General features: G+C 39.0%; 1 protein-coding gene across 2 annotated transcripts; it reads left to right on the top strand.

The window, feature by feature from the left end:
- Positions 1 to 432: 432 nt before the first annotated feature.
- CCND1 (cyclin D1) lies at positions 433 to 18524 on the top strand. 2 transcript variants are annotated; one of them, XM_039535157.1, is made up of 5 exons: positions 440 to 845; positions 2426 to 2641; positions 3499 to 3658; positions 9291 to 9439; positions 15171 to 18524. In XM_039535157.1, the coding sequence occupies exons 1-5, from the start codon at positions 648 to 650 to the stop codon at positions 15324 to 15326; spliced, it is 879 nt and encodes a 292-aa protein (XP_039391091.1). In that variant the 5' UTR covers positions 440 to 647; the 3' UTR covers positions 15327 to 18524. The 2 variants fall into 2 exon arrangements, with proteins under 2 accessions (XP_039391092.1, XP_039391091.1); XM_039535158.1 differs by lacking the exons at positions 9291 to 9439; positions 15171 to 18524 and adding an exon at positions 4152 to 9275 and having other exon boundaries at positions 433 to 845.
- Positions 18525 to 19006: the final 482 nt, after the last annotated feature.

Genomic DNA, 19006 nt, shown 5'->3' with positions numbered 1-19006 from the left:
AGGGGGGGGGAATACAAGGAATGGAAAGGGGAAAGGACATTATTTATTTTTAAATAATACTAGTTTCATTTAGAGCTGGGCAATAATAATAATAATTAATATGGTCCTGCTGCCCTCCCCCACTAAAATAATAATAAATAAGTTTCCCTGTATTTATATCCATGCCTGACTGTGTGTGGCCTAGTCCCATTCATCATTTAGCTCCCACTGCAGAACTCTCTCCATTTTGCAAAATTATGCATGATACACTGAAGAGACAATTTGGGTTTCCCCCACCTCTCTGCTTCCCTTGAAGAAAGCAAGCCCTTGTCTCATTTGCATTAAACCCCTGCTTCTGTATAAGGGGAAGGACTTAAAGCCTATGGGATGGCTTTAGGGCTCTGCCCCTTGCTTTTGGCTTCTCTCTCACTCTCTTTCTCATTCTCTCTTGTGCTTTGATCTCTGCTTAACAACAGTAACGTCACAGGGACTATACAGGAGAGTTTTGTTGGAAGTTAGAAAGTTTTGCAGCCTCCAGAGGGCTGTAGCGGCAGTAGCAGCAAGCAGCATCCAAGGGACTCCTGGAAGGGAAAGAGAGAGAGAGAGAGAGAGAGAGAGAGAGACTGACTCAGTCCTTTAGAAACTGACTTTAGAAGAAGGAGACAGACATGGAACATCAGCTGCTGTGTTGTGAAGTGGAAACCATCAGAAGAGCCTATCTAGATGCCAACCTACTAAATGACAGGGTTCTGCAGACAATGCTGAAGGCAGAGGAGACCTGCTCGCCCTCTGTATCCTACTTCAAGTGCGTGCAGAAGGAAATCTTGCCATATATGAGGAAAATAGTTGCCACTTGGATGCTGGAGGTTTGTATGTTTCAGAGATTTCTTTGCAAGCTTCTGCATTAATGAATAAACCCTGAATGACTCCCCCATTCCAGCCCCAGCTCTCCCCCCCCCAAAAAAAACCCTCTCTCCTTAAGTACAGGACATATTGCTACCGATATATATTGACAGTCAAGCGTGTGATGGCTTTATCCCCTTATCTTTTATTTACTTATTAACAATGAGGTGTCTTCAATAGAGGGAAAGCAAATCCCACACCCCCATCTCTAAAGAAAATAAATTCTGGGGGTCTCCCTTGAACCTTTTAGAATGAACTCAGTGCCAGAGAAAACAAAGTTTGAAAGCCTCACTTGGAAAAAGCCCCCTTAAGAGTCCTTCTCTGGGATCCCAGATGAGCACAGCAACTTCCCAGGCACCCCGACGCCCCACTCTTGTCTTAGGGCTGCAGTTAAACCTTGCCAGTTATTTTATTGGGATTTTATTTTAAATTAATATCCATGTACACGTATGCAAGTGCTGCCCGTGCCAGTATTATGCGCCATCTTTGTTCTTTTATTGCAAAGCAAAAGTGTTTATTAATAATTAGAAAATTAGCAAGTCCCCAGGAGCAAGCCAAGGAGGGCAGGGGGTGCTCCAGAAACGGGGGTCCCTGCTGGGGCTCTGGACAGGAGGCTCAGCTGCTGGGCTCTGTCATTTCTTGGGGAAATGCAGGGTGAAAGTTTCTTTGTTCAGAGCAGAGAGCGAGCTGTGGTCACCCCTCAAAGACATGCTTGTGCTGCAGAAACTTTCAGCAAGGTCGCATGGCAAAATCCAGTTCAAATGCCCCACTCCCCCGGCAGGACATGTTTCAGGGCATTCCCAGCAGAAGCTAGGGAGCCGGGGCTACATTTTCATGCCTTTTCCGAAGCCCTGGGCGCCTGCGATCTATTTTTAATTAATTTTTGAAAGCGCAGCACGTTGCCCTTGCTCTACGAAATGTCGCACGTTGCTTTTCTGAAGAGGGTGAGGGGGACCTTGTGAGTTTGCTTTCGGGGTATCTCCCTGGACACCCCCAGGTGTCTCATCAGCACGGGGATCAGTAAAGGACCCCCGCCGGGTCATTTTCAGCCCTTTTTGGAGCTTCGGCTGATTTTTTAAATATTTTTAAATATTTTTTGAAAAGATGACGTCTGGGGAAATGGGGCTGGTACTGCTGCTGCTGCTCCGGACGCCACCTTTGTGTCTCGAGCAAAGCAGAGAATCGGCAGCACCCAGGCAAATAAGAACAAAAACCTGGGATCCCAGCTCTGTCCCCACATCATTTTGCAATTTATTTGCCTTTTTTAAAGGGGCTGCCGATCTGAGAGAATCCAGATTTCCCCTTTTTGCCAAAGCTCGGCTGGGGATTTCTAACGCCACATTTCCCTACTTTCTCCGTTTGCGACTTTCTCTTTCAGTTTCTTTTAAGTCTTTTCTCTACTCTTTTGGGGGAAATTTATTTCTCCCCCGTCCCCCCCATACTCTGCCTTGCCCTTCAAGCTTTGGTTGGGGGGAGGAGGCATGACTAGATTTAATAGTTGCTACAATTACCATTCGTTTCAACGAGCTCTCTCCTTTTCCAGGTTTGCGAGGAGCAGAAATGTGAAGAGGAAGTTTTCCCCTTGGCTATGAATTATTTGGACAGATTTTTGTCGTTTGAACCCCTCAAGAAAAACCGATTGCAACTTCTGGGAGCTACCTGCATGTTTGTGGCTTCAAAAATGAAGGAAACTATTCCTCTAACCGCAGAAAAACTGTGCATTTACACCGATAACTCCATTAGACCCGACGAATTACTGGTAATTTCATGTTTACTTCATCTGGAAAAAAGCAAGATCAGGAGAGAGGAAAATAAATAAAAATCAACCCCGACAGAGAAAATCGCAAGGCTCCTTCTCCAGATCTGCCCAGTGTGGCCCCCTACTTCACCCTGAATAATTATGCGTAATTCACCCCGTAGAATTATTGCTCGTTCACCTCCAGCTCCCAGGCTAACTCCATTACTGCACATGGGAGCAACAGATGTAACTTCCACGGCTATCTCAGAGTGTGGATCTGCCCCCCTTCCCCACCCCCTCAGCTCCAGTAAGATGGCATGAAGGGGTTCCACGTGCTTCTTAGCCAGCGAAAGTTGGGCTTGTGAAAACTCTCAGCGATTGCAGACTAAATGATACAGTAGATTATTCGAATGAAAACCCCCCTAATATTCTCATTATTACCTCACCCTAAGAGAAAGTACAGTACAACGGGTAAAAAGTGGGTGGCTGGCGCCCTCTTGCGTTCCTAATGTGCAGTTCAGCAACTTGACCGGTTAATGGAGTGCTTTATTTCAGGGCTGCTGGGTGAGGATAGTCTTGCAGTAGTTTCATGCATAAAGGCAACCTCACCTTGGTACGCTCCTGCTAGTAATCCTCCTTAACAGCATCACAGCACCACTGGTGAGGAAGTGTAGTATTTTAATCATCAGTCTCTCAATCATGCAGAAGTCAGTGCATCAAAAAAGATGCCAGTGCATTAAGATTCCAGAATACAGTACAAACAGATGAAATTCACCTTAACTACTTCAGAAGCAATTGCTGCATTTCAAAGCTGTTTATAAGCAGAGCTTCTAACTGTTTTCCTTCTTTTTCCCCTTTCCTCCTTTTTGTCTTTGTAGCAAATGGAGCTGTTTCTGGTGAATAAGCTGAAATGGAATCTGGCAGCAATGACCCCTCATGATTTCATTGAACATTTCCTTACTAAAATGCCTGTTGCTGAGGACACCAAGCAAATCATCCGTAAACATGCCCAGACTTTTGTGGCTTTGTGCGCTACAGGTATGCCCTGCACACTAAAATGGCGTGTTCCCCTAACCCAACATGCACACCCACCCTTATTCCCAATTCCTAAGACTTCCCGTAGAGTTACCATACATCAAGGTCACAGAACTCAGTGCAGATAATTTAAGCACTGAGTGTTGTCCCTGTTGTTTGCAGAAGGTGGATTACTTTGCAGAAGGTAAGTTTCTGAGAAGATGCCTCTCTCCTGAGTTTAACATAAAGTAAATATATAAAACTCTTCTTGGAAAGTGATTAAATAAACCTATAGCTTATAACTAGATCCTTCTTCAGTGTATATCTAGACCTATGCAGGCCTGCCAAAGAATCTCTGGCCTGGAGGCAGATTCCCTCATTGTGAATTCATTTTAAGGCAGTTTTGAAAGTCGTTAGGAGGAAGAATTTGCATGTGGTTAGTTCTGTATATGGGTGCGTTTCACTGGCATGTTTAAAATCTCCCTCATTCAAATTTCCCCTTTTCCCATGCTGGTAGATGGTGGATTACAGAAGGGGCACATGGCGTGGACGCTTTTCTGGCACAGAGCTGAGTCTGCTGTCCACACCCAGCTGGCCACGTGCTTTGCTGGAGGCATGTGCAGGGGCGGACTGCAGAGGAGCCAGAGACACTGACTGTTCCCCGGGCCAGGTTTCCAGAGGCCTGATCTTTGGTTTCAAGGGCACTGTGTGTGTGTTTGTGCTAATTCCTGGAAACCCCACGTGCACAAATGGTGTGCAGACGTGCATGTATTTTATCCATTGAATCATAATAAGAATAAGATGGGGTTCAAGAGATCAGAAGAGCAACACTGCCTTTATGATCTCCTCCAGATACCACTGTTCTCATGGGCTGGCAGGACAAAGGTGGTTTTTAAAGGATTGATCTGTTTTTCTTAAAATCCACTTCACGTGATTCCCTTCAGTGTGGCACGAGAAACCCAAATGTGGCAAAAGAATAAGGAATCAAAGGCAGCCAAAGCAAATGTTCCTTTGAAGGGAAGCCTGTAGCATCACATAAAGATGAATGTCAAGGATCGTGTTGACACTAAGAAAAACTCACTGGAAATGAGTAATATTGCCTTTATGAATATGAATATTTTCTTAGCCAATAATAGTTAAGTGAAAGGAGGGGTCATGCCTGCATGACACTGAGTCATTCAGTCTGAAGAAAAGGTCTGTTAGTTGGATCTGGACTCCTTGTTGTTTTTGTGGATACAGACTAACACGGCTACCCCTCTTATCTCGCTGTACTTGAAAGTTTAGGGTGTATTTAAAGCCAAAGAGCAAATTAATCTGTGATGTAAATTAGTGTTCAGTGGTGTTACACAAGGGATGGATTTGGTCAAAAGATCCAAGAAAAATAATAAGCATTAAAAAAATAAAAATAATGTATTGATCTCACATAGTGACTCCCACTGAAGTGTCTGGCCTGGAGATACAGCCATAGAATCTCTGAAGATAAATATATACATTATTGGTAGGTTTCAGCCTTGCCTTTATCGTAGGCCTAAGTACAGAATGGCAGGCAGCTCACACGTTTGATTGACTCAGTGCATGTCTCCTAATATGTGAGTACTAGAACCTCTCCAAACAGCTTTTAAAGGATTTGAAACATTTGTGGAAAATCAAATGTTTTCTCCTAGCCAGAGATTCAAGCAGAACAATGTGATTGCAGTGAATTCTAATGTGTGATTGCTTGGTCTGAAGCTACCTAAGTTGTTAGTTGTATCTGGTGTTTCTTTATAGCTATCCAGTCTCCCCTTTGGATATGGGGATGTTTAATCTAGGTGGTTGTGCTGGCAGTGATAGTGATGAAAACAAGAGTAGTTCAAAGGTTGAAGCCTTGCTAGGAGTCCAGTACTTTGATCTACTGTCAGTGTTGTTATGGTTCTTTTAGAAAGCACATCCAGAGTCTATATTTAACACTATGTGCCTCACCGCATGGGTAGCTGGAAAATGGATCAGCGAATGTGACCCATGTTCAGAGAATTTTACTTAGCTTTTAAAATTAGCATGGAGGTCATCAAGATTATGGGACTTATTCAGTACTCCATTGAAGTCACTGGGAATGTTACCTGAGTAAGGAGTGTTGAACAGAGATGTTTGAGCAGCTTTGGATTTTTATTTCATTTTTGGATGCCAAGATTTTTTTGTCTCTCTTTTGATGACTCCCTTGTTGGCTAGTGATGCCCAGACAAGATGAAAAACATGTGGCGTCAGCAGCATCTGACCTTCACTTTTTGATGTGTGATATTTTTTTCTGGCCAGCCCTAATCTAGGTGGATTGCAAACCTGTTGTACTTCCCTGAATACCTTGTGGGCCTGATCCAGAGCCCATGGAAGCCACTGGGAAATTGACTCCAGTGGCCTTTGGGTCAGGCCTTGTGTGAGCACTACTTGAAATACAAGGTGAAGGCAGGTGAAGTGTTCGAAGATGTGTATGTGTATTTGCTCCTGATAGAAAACATTACATAGAAAGGTGATGTTGAGTGGAATTCCCTTTATGCTCCCTCCTCAATTGTCTGCCTAATAGAAGGGGATTTGTTGTGTTTTTTAAATATATTTTCACCAAAGGATGCCTTCTTGCTGAGCTAGGTTAGAGAAGGAAAGAAAAAATTACCAGGGGTTGTTTGAAGTTAACACATAATTGATCTTAACGAATGGGGCTTTGGCGTTGCCAAGCAAGGCAGGGAGAACTCAAAAGGAAACAGGCCTTTTTTGGGGCCAAGTTAAGACTGGAGTTAAGGAAAAACTCCAGCTCTATACAAGCAAAACAATGAAAAGGAACAAATATTGGGAGCTTCAGCGTTTCATTGTGGCCCTCTGGTTATCTAAACATACCAGGCCCTTTTATGTTATTATTATTGTTCTTCTCTCCTCTCTTTCCTCCTCCCTGGTGGAGAGAGAGAAAAAAGACTTCCCTTTGAAACAACTTTGCTACAATTCTTCTATTCTCTAGCCTTTATAAAATTGGGAGACTCAAGGTATGTGACCAGTTGGAACCTGTTGCATCTTGCAGCAAGTGATTTATGTTCACAGTTTTGATTTGCCTCAATGAAAAGATTTTCATTCATAGCCCCCAGCTCTCCAGACGGATGGAATTGCTGCTCCATTTAAAAAGGAAAAGGGGTGACTCGCCTTGTTAGGAATTTTTTTTTAAAGCGCTGCAGCGCCTAGATGCCTGCTTTGTCCTCCCTTCAGGGTGGCTGGCATTCTTCTCTCTCCTCCCCCTCCCCCCTCTCTCTCTCTCTTTCTCTCTCCCCCTCTCTCTCTCTCATTCTCCCTCTCTCTCTTTTTAACAACGCTGAAGTTGTTTATTCTTTTTGGATGAAGTCTCAGATAGGCTACTGGGGATGTGTGCTTCAATTGATGGGGCCCCCTTCCCCATTGTGGCTGTGTCAGGTCTAATTCATCTCACCGAAGCCCCCTTGTTCCTGAGCGCTCAATAGCGCAAGATGAGGCGATGGAGGCTGACAATGATGCCACACTCTTCACTTGGGGGCATCCAATTACAGGCCAGAGGGGCCCCCTGATTAATATGCTGAAATTAGTGGCCTCTGCCACAAATAATTCCTTGTTGAGTTGCAACAAAAAGACTGTCCATGCTGCTTGTCTGGAATGGTTATGGGGACAGACACAAACTGGTCATTTAAACTTCATTATTACTTTTCCACCTTGGACATACTAAGGGTGTGACTGTGAATTCATGTTCTTCTTTATTGCCCCCTTTAAAAGAAAAAAGCAAATAGGAATCCCAAACTTGCTACTGTCTGAATGGACTCATTAAACTTACACAATTTTGGCCATTTTTGGGGATGATAATTATGCAGAAACTAATAAACACTGGAGCTAATTCACTGTGACTGTGTATGTATATACAACTAAATTTTGATGTATCAAATCTTCAGACCTGTTTAAACCAACAGAAGCCTCTCATTTTTAAGTATACCTAAGAAAACACACTAGTGATTTGTTTGAGTGAATGGATCAAATACTATCTCTGGGATGCATTTATTGGCAATGATCAAACTGAATCTATTTAGATATCTTTGGGGAAAGAGTTGGGGAGAGGTAGGGAAGGGAAGAGGTAAGTTAGACCTATTTCAGATATGTCAAGATGTGACATGAGTTTAGATACAGATTGGCTTTTAGCTGGCAACATAGCACATAAAAAGCCTTCCATACTTAATCACATCAATTTAATTTTGAAGGCACTTTCAATTTCATAGAGCTCTGGGCAAATTTCCCTTTGGAAGGTGGGTATGGGATAGGTCGGGGTACAGATGGAGTGGCAGAGATATAAACCCCAAAATGTACCTATAATACCTACAACAATAGGTGATTATATACAGAGAGAGAATCCTGATGCATAGTTAATAGTTAATTAAAGCCTTTACACAAAAGATATTAAATCATAAAGGAGATGAATGATTTAATATTTAAACTGTTTCGTAGAGCTCAATCTCCCTCCCCTCCTGCTTAAGTTTTTCATGCCTTTGATTTAATTCAAGGGTTTGACAGATGGTTTATATTTATATAGCGAGGGAGACGTTGTACATTTAATAATAGGTGAAGGAACGTATCTCAAGTTATTGTATATAAGGTATCGTTTCCCTTTTCTCCCCTAAAAAGTTAGACATTTACTAGTACCACATTTCTTTTCCTCCTAATACTTGGTCTAGGGTGCACTTTGCCATGAATCAAAAATCAAACACATTCCTGTATAGCAGAAAGAGCATTAAAATGTGGATTATTCCACATTATTTGCCCTTATTAAAAAAAAGGGGCGGGGGAGGGATAACATTCTAATGGCAGAGATAGGCCCCTCAAGGAATCATGGGAGTGGCTTTGTAGAGAGACCTACAGCAATGCAGTCTGGAAGGGGGCCCAGCCTCTTGTCAGCATGGTGTCACATCAGAATGTAACTGATTGTCCGCCAATTCTTGGGACCCCCGTCACTTAGTTATGCCACATTTACATTAAATCCCTGTTGCCAGGATGGATGGCAGCAACTGACGAGAGACTAGGTTGAGACAAAGCATTTTTAAGATGAAACCTTAATTTAAATATGGAATATTCACCTACTGACAGGTTTAAGCAGTCTCAATCCCTTTTGTTTTTGCTTTTGTTTTATATTAAAGTTATACATTTCTCTCTTTCTAACATAATTTTAAAGGTTTATGTTTTAAATGGTATATGATTCAGAGACTGCTTACATCACATAATGCACCTGATCTTGCAAATGCTTTAAAATGTGAATAACTTTACTTGTGTGAGTAATCCTATTTATTTAAATGGGACTACTCACAGGAGTAAAGTATATTTATAAGTGTTTGCAGGATTAGGGCCCTAATATCCTAAAAATCCCTCAAAGGAATTATTAGCCTTTCAGGCCTTTCTCTAAAAAGTGTTTCTCACTCAGGTAAAGTTATTCATGTGCATAAGTGCTTGTGGGATTGGGCCCTATAATTGCCTATATTGTTAAATTACATTAGGAGGAATCTTTGTTTACATTCCTACAGTCTCTTAAGACTTATTATCTGGCAATCATATCTAACTCTTAGATGTAACACAAGCAAGCTCATCCTAAAGAAATCAATTCTCTTTCCCCCACCCCCCTTCTCTCTTTAAACAGATGTTAAGTTTATTTCAAACCCACCTTCCATGATCGCAGCTGGGAGTGTGGTAGCAGCTGTGCAAGGCCTTCACCTGGGAAACACTAACACTTTCCTCTCCTATCAATGTCTCACACATTTCCTATCACAAGTTATCAAATGTGACCCGGTAAGTGATTCTTTCAGTCTCTCTATCTTAGAGTTTTTTGAGTGCCTCACTGTAGTATATGATTTGACAGTAAACGCTGATCAAAGTACAAGTTGGCTGTGGTTTTTCAAATGTATTCTCTTTTGTTCTTCCCAGTGACAATTAGTCATCGTTATATACATTAAAAATCAGAGATTACGGTACTGCAGTTCATTGATATGAATACCATGACCAGTTCTAATGTTGTTAAGACAGACATATCAACAAAGCAAAGAAAACTCTTAAATTGATTTAGGACAATTGCTGAGGCTGTATTCGGTTTGCAGGTTATTAAACCAGCAGCCTATGTAGAACAAAAACCTTCAAAATAAGACAAGGAAATAGTTACTAAGATTGCAATAAATAGACTTCATGGTATCTCTGACCTTATCTTTGACCACTCCTGAGACCCTTTATTGTGCCAAGTGGTGTGAAATGCCTTTTTTAAGGGGGTTCTAATTATCTAATTTAGTTTATTACGTGCTAGACCTGCACAGTAGCTGGTATTGAATTCCCTTTTGGAACAAATGTTTGTCCCACGACTTTCTGACAAGGTAGATGGTCCTCACAGGACTCTCATTTTGCCCTGCAGCTTCCAGGAGATGCACATCAGTAACTAGTGAGCAATAAACCTTTCATGAGTGAATGGGCCAGGAAGGGAGCCTACAAGGAAGACCTAAAGTCAATGATCCATGTCATAATGGTGTGTGAAGTTGGGGCAGAGTTTAGCTTTGTTTTGTAACAATGTGGAAGACCAATAAATAGATGCTTTAAAAAGGTTCTTGTGAGGTCTCCAAGCTCTGGACAATGACTCAAATAAAGACAATCCTGTGGTTTGCAATAGAATCTTTGAGATGCTGTAAAACCCTTCATTTTATGTATTCATAAACTGAAGGTATATAATTATTCTAACAACCAAACAACTCACACCCAAGTTAATATAAGGGGCAATGATATGTAGAATTTTAAAGATTGTTAGCAAATCGTGAAAGCATTGTAATGATTAGTTCCCATATAAGGGAATATTTTTGTGATATTTGATAGATTTAGGTGATGCCAACACAGACAAATACTTCACTGCTGCTTATTATCTGCCTATCCTAACTAGTTCAAGATACTATACCACACAGTTCAGCAAATTATTTTTGCTCTAAGTATTACTTGAAGCAGAATTTAGTAGTACTGATTCAGTGCTGAAACGTTAAATGCTCTTAAGTTCTACAGATGCTTTAAGTATCCCACTGCTGAAGTGGTATGTACCTGTAATACTCTGGCTTCTTTGTTAGGACCATGCAGGTGCTTAAGTGTATACCTGAACTCTATCCAATTCAAGAAATTTGAATCAGGAACTTAGGAAGAAGCAAGCGACCTGCTATCAGCACCGATAGTGAATGTCTGATTTAAAAGAAAATACTATTTATAATTTTTTGATCTATAGCCTGAATTAGATTGTATCACGTGGCAGAACTCTGTATCATGTAGAACTACAACATGTCCTTACATGACTTGACTTGGTCAATGTCAGAGCTCTTTGAAACAGGAAAGTACTTTTAATTAGAAGTAAAAGCACTTTGGACACTGAGTTTTATTATTCATAAATAGTCTGCAAGGCCACAGTCTGTATGAACTGAACTTAAAAGGAAGATCTTTAAGGTGAGTGGGAGGGAAACTTTTTGGATAATTATGTTTATGTCTTAAAATAACAATAACTAGACATTAAGATTTTTACATAGTTTTCTAGCTAAAATAAGAAATATCATAAAGTTATATGTAATTTTTTTAAGGACCCTCAAAAAGGAAAGATCACCTAAATCTTTGTTGTTTCTTTCTTTGTCTTCTCTATTAACATGATTTCTGTTCCCATGTTTATAATAAAGGTGAAATATCCTCTGCTAATAATTATTCTGTGAATTAGACAATTACTTGATTGTCTACAAAGAGAGATCTCTGGCCTTAGAGCTTACTACACATTTTTTATGAAACAAATTAACTTAACTGATGGATCAAACACTAATCCTGATCTTGAAAGTTTTCTTAATAACTTTGTTTGGGTGGCTGATCCACAAGTGATAGCACATATTGCCATACATTTAATATCATGTGGATTCGGTTGTTTTGAAGTATTTATTAGACTGATGCATTTTGACAAAATGGTTAACACTTTTCCTGATTGTTTGCTAGCTGGAGCAGATGGTCTGTTGGATTTCAGTTTTCATACTGATAATTTTTACCTTAGTCTCAAGCAAGTTGAGTCTAAAGTAAAATGAATATCACCTGACTGAAATTCTTTTATGGTTCATGTTTATGTTGGTAGGAGTCCAGTTTCCCATTTTGCCTTTGATCAGTGGTAATTAGAAGTCAGATAATCACAATTATAAGTCTTGGGCTGTCTTCCATCATTCTGTTCCTGACCCCATCATCCAAATGGTCTGAATTTTGCCTGACATTCATTTCCAGGCCAGAAATTTGCTAAACTAGATTAGATTGGGTTTCCATGCTGTCTGTTAATACACTGGAATTTGCTTCTCTTGCCTGCCCACACCAGAGATGCCTTCAAACGTGTCTTTTATTCTTAATGAACCAGGCAATAACAAAGGATTTCCAAATAGATTTTGTTGTTGTTTGTTTCCTTTAGATCTGACCTTAAGTCTTATGCTGTACTGAATTTCAATCTGATCATGTCCACTGTGTATGTTAAATAAAGGTATTTGACCACATCAGTAAGCTAGTAGGCCTTTTTTTTTTTTTTTTCACTGAGAAGCTTAATTAATCCAGGAAGGGCTTATGACCTTGAACAAACTGTGGGCATTGAAAATTTGGGTAGTGAAGCAGAAAAGTTGTTGGGAGAAGTTATCAGACTAACACACAAGTTTTGTATTTGCTCCCAGTATTCAGAAGATGTGAGTAGAATGGAAAAACAAAATAAGTGTAACACTGGGCATCAGTAATGTTATGCTAGTGATGAAAATGTACACAGTAAGTTTTTTTTGTATGTAGCATTTTTGAGAAATGTAATATCCTTGCAGAGAAGCTGTTCATTTAATATCAATGTGAAAAAATAATTTGAACAAAAGCATAAAACATTTCAAACATCACGTTGTTCATTAAATTGCAATTTAGCAGACAGCCTGTTTACAGTAAGCTGTAAAGACTGTTTGTTATTTAACAACATACAATCCGAACTCAATCCACTCCTGCAGTCTCAGAGTGAAGATTTTTATCAATACCCAAAAGGAAAAGAATAATCATTTATAGAAACCCCTCCTGAACTGTTTACAAAACATATTCATTGCTTGTTCAATTTTATGAGTAAAACTAGTTCACATTTCAGTTTTCAGAGTCAAACATGTATGTGAGAGTGTTTCCAAAAAAACAGAGCCAGTGTTGGAATTGCTCTGAAACAACTGTACATTGGCTTTCAGTGAGAAACTTGCCACCTAGTTATGGCTGAGTCAACCTGAAAGTGCCTGAACTTTTTGGAAGCGAAAAAACCCCGTGTTTACTTATTATTTCTATATATCTATTTATGTGTGTCATGGCATGCGTGCTATCAGGAGTTAAAATGGGTGTCCTGTGGGATCTGAAGTCAGAAATCATCTGTCATATCTTGGGGAGTCTTGTTAGAGATCTCACTGGGAAGGCCAGAGGTATGTAGGAGTCAAAGGCATGATGACTTTAGGATATGAGGCGTTTCTTTTTGTCATTTAAAATACTGTGTGTCTCTGTCAAGAGGAAATATTACACTAGGGTTTAAACCAGAAAAGGTCATAGGTTATGTGTTTTCAGTGAGCTGTAACTGATGGTCTGATCTGCTTAGAGGTAGGATTAACCTCCCCCTCTCTCAGAAAGGACTTGCAGAGAATTGTTTGCTTGGGTTTCTAATCTTATTTTACCCCAAATGCCATGTGCCCTTATTGGTGGCAGAGAAGGTTCTTGTGGTAGTGGAATCAGTGAAAAGCTGGTAGATCACACAAGAAGCTTCTGAATGAAGGCAGAATTGAAACTGGGAGATAAAGAAAACAGCAGGCAGGTCACCCTCTCAGGAAAACAACATTCATTCTCAGTCATGCACATCCTAACACTTTTGACAGCAATTTATCATGGAAGACTGGGTTCACCGCAAGGGCTAACACATGTCATAGGTTAAATCAGAAAAGGCAATACTAAAAGAAAACTTCAAAGTCCTTAATACACAAAGTTAAATATGTTGAGAAAAGCTTATGATGTTCGTTATAAATATATGAGTAAACAATGTGCTGGAGGAATTTTGGCAATATGGTGTGTGATTGTTTTGCTTGTTTAAGGCACTCCAGGTCTATGCCCGTGCAATGGGTGTGCATGGCACTAAAGAATATCTAGTCCTGCATTTGCAGGAAGATAGACTGGATGTTCAAACAGTTCTTTTCCATCTCTAATTTCTGTGATTTTGTGAATAAATAGATTTTGGATGCTTGATGTGCCGATTCCTAACTGTACACTTAGATGCCCGGGGGCGGTTCTTTTACCCATATGAAGTTTGAACCTGTGAGGTGCTTCGTGGTCTTAATTCCCATTGAAGTCAACGGGAGTGGAGACTGTTCAGCACCTTCCTGGAGACATGAGACGCTCAGCACTTAGCAAGATCAAGCTCATATTGAGCCATGAGTCAGAGAGATTTTGTCTCACTCTTAGTTGGTCTCTCTGTCTGTGACGGTGAGTGCAGTGGCAAGCTAAAAGGTTGGCAACACTTTCTAAATCGTTGCCATGAGGTTACTGGCTGTTTGATGGTAGGTTGTGAAAGACCTGCATTCAGCAGAAAGGCATCCATTTTGGTCTTTTGGAATGCTGCATTTTTTGTTTAGACATTTGCAGAGTTAGTAATCAATTAGCTAACGTGATCAGGCCACTGCTGAATATAATCAGAATATTAGTTATTAATACTTTGTGTTTATAGAGCACCTTTCATCTGAAAAGCTCTTCTTAAAATTTTTTTAGCCATTCCTTAGCTAGGAAGCCATTGTTTATGAAATGGCCTATATCACTTCTATTGGATTGTAGTACCAAGGCATTTCTGTTGTAAAGATCAAAATTACATAGCACCACAGTCTTGGGCCTAATTCTTGATCTCACTCCAGTTTTATGCTCAGTAACTGCATTGACTGCAAGATAGTAACTCCTGATTCACACTGCTATGAGATCAGAATGAGGCTATTAGAATTTTTCCAGAAACACGGTGCATGAAACTCTCATACTAATGAAAGATGCCCAATTGACAGCCTTGGAGACAGAGCCCTCTACAGAACACTTATAGTACAGGCAGAAGTATCATAAGCTTCAACACATTGTCTCACCAATGTGACTTTAGGGATGGAGGCACCATTACCAGTGGTGACATTATAGTTTAGTCTCCATGGCCCATTCAGTCATTGGCTTCTTGCTGAGACTGACAACATTGGGCCAGTTAAGGTTAGCTGTGGTAGCAATTTGTTGAGATGCACACTTATCCCACTGGGAGATGAACTGAGACTACACTCTCATTTGACATAATCCTCTGAATACCAGATGGCAAAAACCTGTAGCCCAACCCCTTGAGTTATCCAGTCTTCATCTCTCTCTCTTTCCTCCCCCCCATGGTGATACACTTTTATTTGCCTTCAACAAAAATAGTATTAGGCACATGGTTTTATATATTTTCTAAAGGTTTATGTTCCCCCTCCCCTTTAATCTTCTCTAGGATTGTTTACGAGCTTGCCAAGAACAGATTGAATCCCTCCTCGAATCCAGTCTACGCCAGGCACAGCAACACAACATATCTTCAGAAACAAAGACTGTTGAGGATGAAGCAGACCTTTCCTGCACACCCACCGATGTGCGAGACGTGAACATTTAAGAGGACTTCTACAAATCGGTTTGTTTGGCAATGAGAGCAGACAAAGAAAGGGCATCTGAGAAGGAATCAGCATCAGGATCTCTCCCCCAGAAATCCTTTTCTCCAGGACATTTTTATACAAGAAGGGAAAGCTTCACTCTTGTTATTTTTTTCCTTGCTCTTTCTCCCTTCCATCTGTGACTTCAAACAAACAAAAAATACCCCAAAACTGTCTTAAAAAAAAAAAAGAAAAATAATATTTGCATGACCCCAAGGGGTTTGTGCTACAAAAAATAGAGGATTTTATACAATAATAATCAACTAGTTTTATGTTAAAGTGTTCTTGTCTGTATGTTGTAAAAATAGACATTAACACACAAAATGTCTCCAGGGGAGGTATTAGATTTGATTTCTTACATATAAAACAAACAAAACCAACCAACGAACCATTTTTAAAGTAGAAGAGGGTTTTTTTAAATAGAAAATGACATATTCTTTTTGTTTTTTTCCTATAAAAAGCATAGCTTTAACGCAGTTCTAGGCTTTTCTGTATCTTGCTTGCTTATGCATTTAGTCACTTTATAATTCATCTGTAAATGTTTATTTTATTTTCTTAGGTTTTTATCCTCTTCACCTTATAAATGGTTAACGTAACCCATAAGTTAGTGTATTTTAGTATACTGCATTATTATATGTTAATCTTTTGTACCTGTGGATTGCCTGTGCATAAGGCTTTTGTAGGGTTCCAGCTTAGCATTGTCGGGGAAGGGCCAACATACTACTCATACGATACTCTATTATAAAGAGAAACCGAAATATTGACATAATATATTATATTTTTGTAATCTTCATATTTTTGTAGTTACCTGTGTATAAAATGCTGGTCTGACCCAACAGATATTCAGCCTCATTATGGTCAGGTTCAATCCACAGCCTAGTCTTTTTTTTTTTTTTTTTTTTTTAAATATTCTAAAACCATTCCATTCAAAGCACTTTCAGTCCATTAGATATAGGAAATACGTTCTTTTATTGTGGAAATTTTTTTTTAAATGGAATGGTTTGGAAATATATAAGTGCTTGTGCGCAAACTTTGAATTGCAAAGCAAGTGCATTTAACTATGGTGTTAGAGGAAAGGTGATTTTTTTTCAAAGGTTGTGTTTCAGTGAGAGAAATTGCATTCACAAATTGCCAGGATATCTTCCTATCCTTTTCTATAGAAAAGTTGAAGTTTAGAAATCCTTTGATGCCAACTCATGTTTGTAAATTAGGGGCCTTAAAGGTTCACTTATAGGACACATAGTTTAAGGATTGTCTCTAGATGTTTTACAACTGAAGGTTTTTAAACACTAAAATATATAATTTATAGTTAAGGCAAAAAGAATATTTATTGCAGAGGATGTTCATAAGGCCAGTATGATTTGTAAAATAACGCAATCGCCCCTTGATTTAAAAAAAAAAAATCTTTCTACCCTTGATGTTGCAGTTTTAACACAGCTTATTAAAGAAAAAAAAAGACACTCTTTTCAAAAACAGTGTATTTGGCCCCTTCTTAGACATTTCCAAAAACTATCTAACCATGAGAAACGCCATAGTTAAAAAAGAATAGATTTGGTGTACTTGAAAGGAGTTCTTATTCCAATATATCCCCCAGTTGTTTTTTTTTATTTAGCTACAAATAGAAAATTTGCACATCTTGGCTATGTATCTTTTTATTATTATTTTAGAAAGTAGCTGAAGGGACGTGGACATAGCTGTTGAAGTTGATGCTCGAGGAGAATGTGATGGTGAAATGTATGTGAGAAAACTGCCGCTAAGGTGTTGATTGTAAAAAAAATTTAAAAAAGAAAAGAAAGGAAAAAAGAAAAAAAAGGAGTGGATGCTCCATTTTTATTGAGCTGCTATGGATAAATTCCCAGCATGGTTTGAAAAAAAAATTAACATTGCTTTCTGTATCTTTGTCATTGTGTTTTGCTGCTATTTTATTGATCAGTTTTTTTTGTTTTTGTTTTTTGTTGTTATACAATGTCATATACTGCCATGTTATAGGTTTTAATTTTCTCATAGAAAATTATATTATTGACATCATTTTTTGTAGATTTTTTATGTGATCAATTTTTACTTAATGTGATTATTACTGCTCTATTCCAAAAAGGTTCCTGTTTCACAATACCTCATACTTCAGTTAACCATGTTTAGACCAGGTTTTAATGTTCGTACACAGTGCCTCATAGTTCTACTGCAAACTGAAATGCATTGAACATTATTCTGAATGGGTCTCGCGATTCGCAACTAGGTTGCATTAATTTAAAAACGACAGACATTTCAGAAGATCAAGTAATGTCAGTTTTTTGTTATGCGTTTTATAAAGCTGGATTCTTTGTCTGATCTGGGGTTTATTATCATAGTAGTTTTAAGATGTGTTATTAGCCACATTGATATATGAAAGGTGCATTATAATATAACTCTTATATGCCACTTGGTGTTGTTTCCCATCAGCTGGGACTCATCATTTGGTGTGATAGGTTATCTTCTGGAACTCTAAGTATTTTGTGTGTTTAATCTGTTATAATATACTAGGGGTTTTTGTTTTGTTTTTTGTTAATTATAGCATAATGCTAATTTAAAAAAGCCTGTAAATCTCATAAATAAGCCAGCTAACAGAGTTGTATGCTGAAGAATAATCTAGCTGTTGCCTGTATGCTGCTAAACCAAAACAGAATTAGAACTCATTTTGAGGGCAAATGCAGTTAAGATCCTACATAGTGTATCAATAAAGCATTGCAATGCTACTAGCAGTCGCAGGACCCAGGAGGACTGGATACATTCTGTCCAAATTTCAGGAACATTTCTTACTGCTTACCTCATGAACACTTCTGTTTGTGGCATCTCTGTGTCTCTGAACCAAACATGATTATTGCATTAGTGGTTGTTGGTTATATGTGTTACACTGAGTGGCAGTGCATACTGCAAATTTCTTTAAATATGTATGTACTCAAAGGCCAAATCCTGATAAACAGGTTCATGTGCCAACAGAGATGCTTTATTTGTCACATTATTATAACAATCTATAGTAAGCAAGCAATTCAGATTTGTACATTTTTTTATATTGTACTTATTGGCATCACTGGTCTGAAATGCACATTTTCACCAACAGACCTGTAACAGACAAGTTTCCAGCAAAAGAACTAAAGTCTAGAAATAAAATTTGTAAAACTCAATGCCTGTGTGCTGTGTTTTTTATTAGCTTCATGAATGTAAATTTGCAGTTTAACAGCACACAGAAGTTTTTAATCAACTGGAATCTGATGTAGTGGGCAAACCATGTGGCATATTCTTGTGTTGACACTCCATGCTTTAAAGTTTGCAGTGTTTAAATAATTCATTCTTCAACATCTCTAGGAAGTGACAGGTATTTTGGCAATGGGTCAGTCAGCACAAATTCATAGAGATGTATGTATTAAATGTCACCCTTTTTTTTCCCCTGGCTTAAAGATTTTCTTTTATGCCTCTGTCTCAACTAACCAGCTGTTTGGTAGATATTTTCAATAATAAGTAAAATAAATTGGGATTTTGATGCTACAAAATTATTTCTAGCTTTTAAGTTTACCAGAGTAATGGAAATGTCCCCTTTAGATAATGATTAGTGTGTTTCCAAGACAGTAGTGTTAGATTTTTATTTCCCACCTGCCTCCATTGTGTA

The sequence above is a fragment of the Mauremys reevesii genome, linkage group 4 (genome assembly GCF_016161935.1).
Source record: "Mauremys reevesii isolate NIE-2019 linkage group 4, ASM1616193v1, whole genome shotgun sequence".
Classification (NCBI taxonomy): Eukaryota; Metazoa; Chordata; order Testudines; family Geoemydidae; genus Mauremys; species Mauremys reevesii.
This window is presented reverse-complemented; position numbering and strand designations above follow the sequence as displayed.

Excerpts from the sequence above, each read along its gene's own strand:
- CCND1 (XM_039535157.1), top strand. The coding sequence starts at position 648 with ATGGAACATCAGCTGCTGTGTTGTGAAGTGGAAACCATCAGAAGAGCC. Across the intron at positions 2,642-3,498 it reads TTAGACCCGACGAATTACTG|CAAATGGAGCTGTTTCTGGT; the intron begins GTAATTTCATGT and ends TTGTCTTTGTAG. Across the intron at positions 9,440-15,170 it reads AAGTTATCAAATGTGACCCG|GATTGTTTACGAGCTTGCCA; the intron begins GTAAGTGATTCT and ends AATCTTCTCTAG.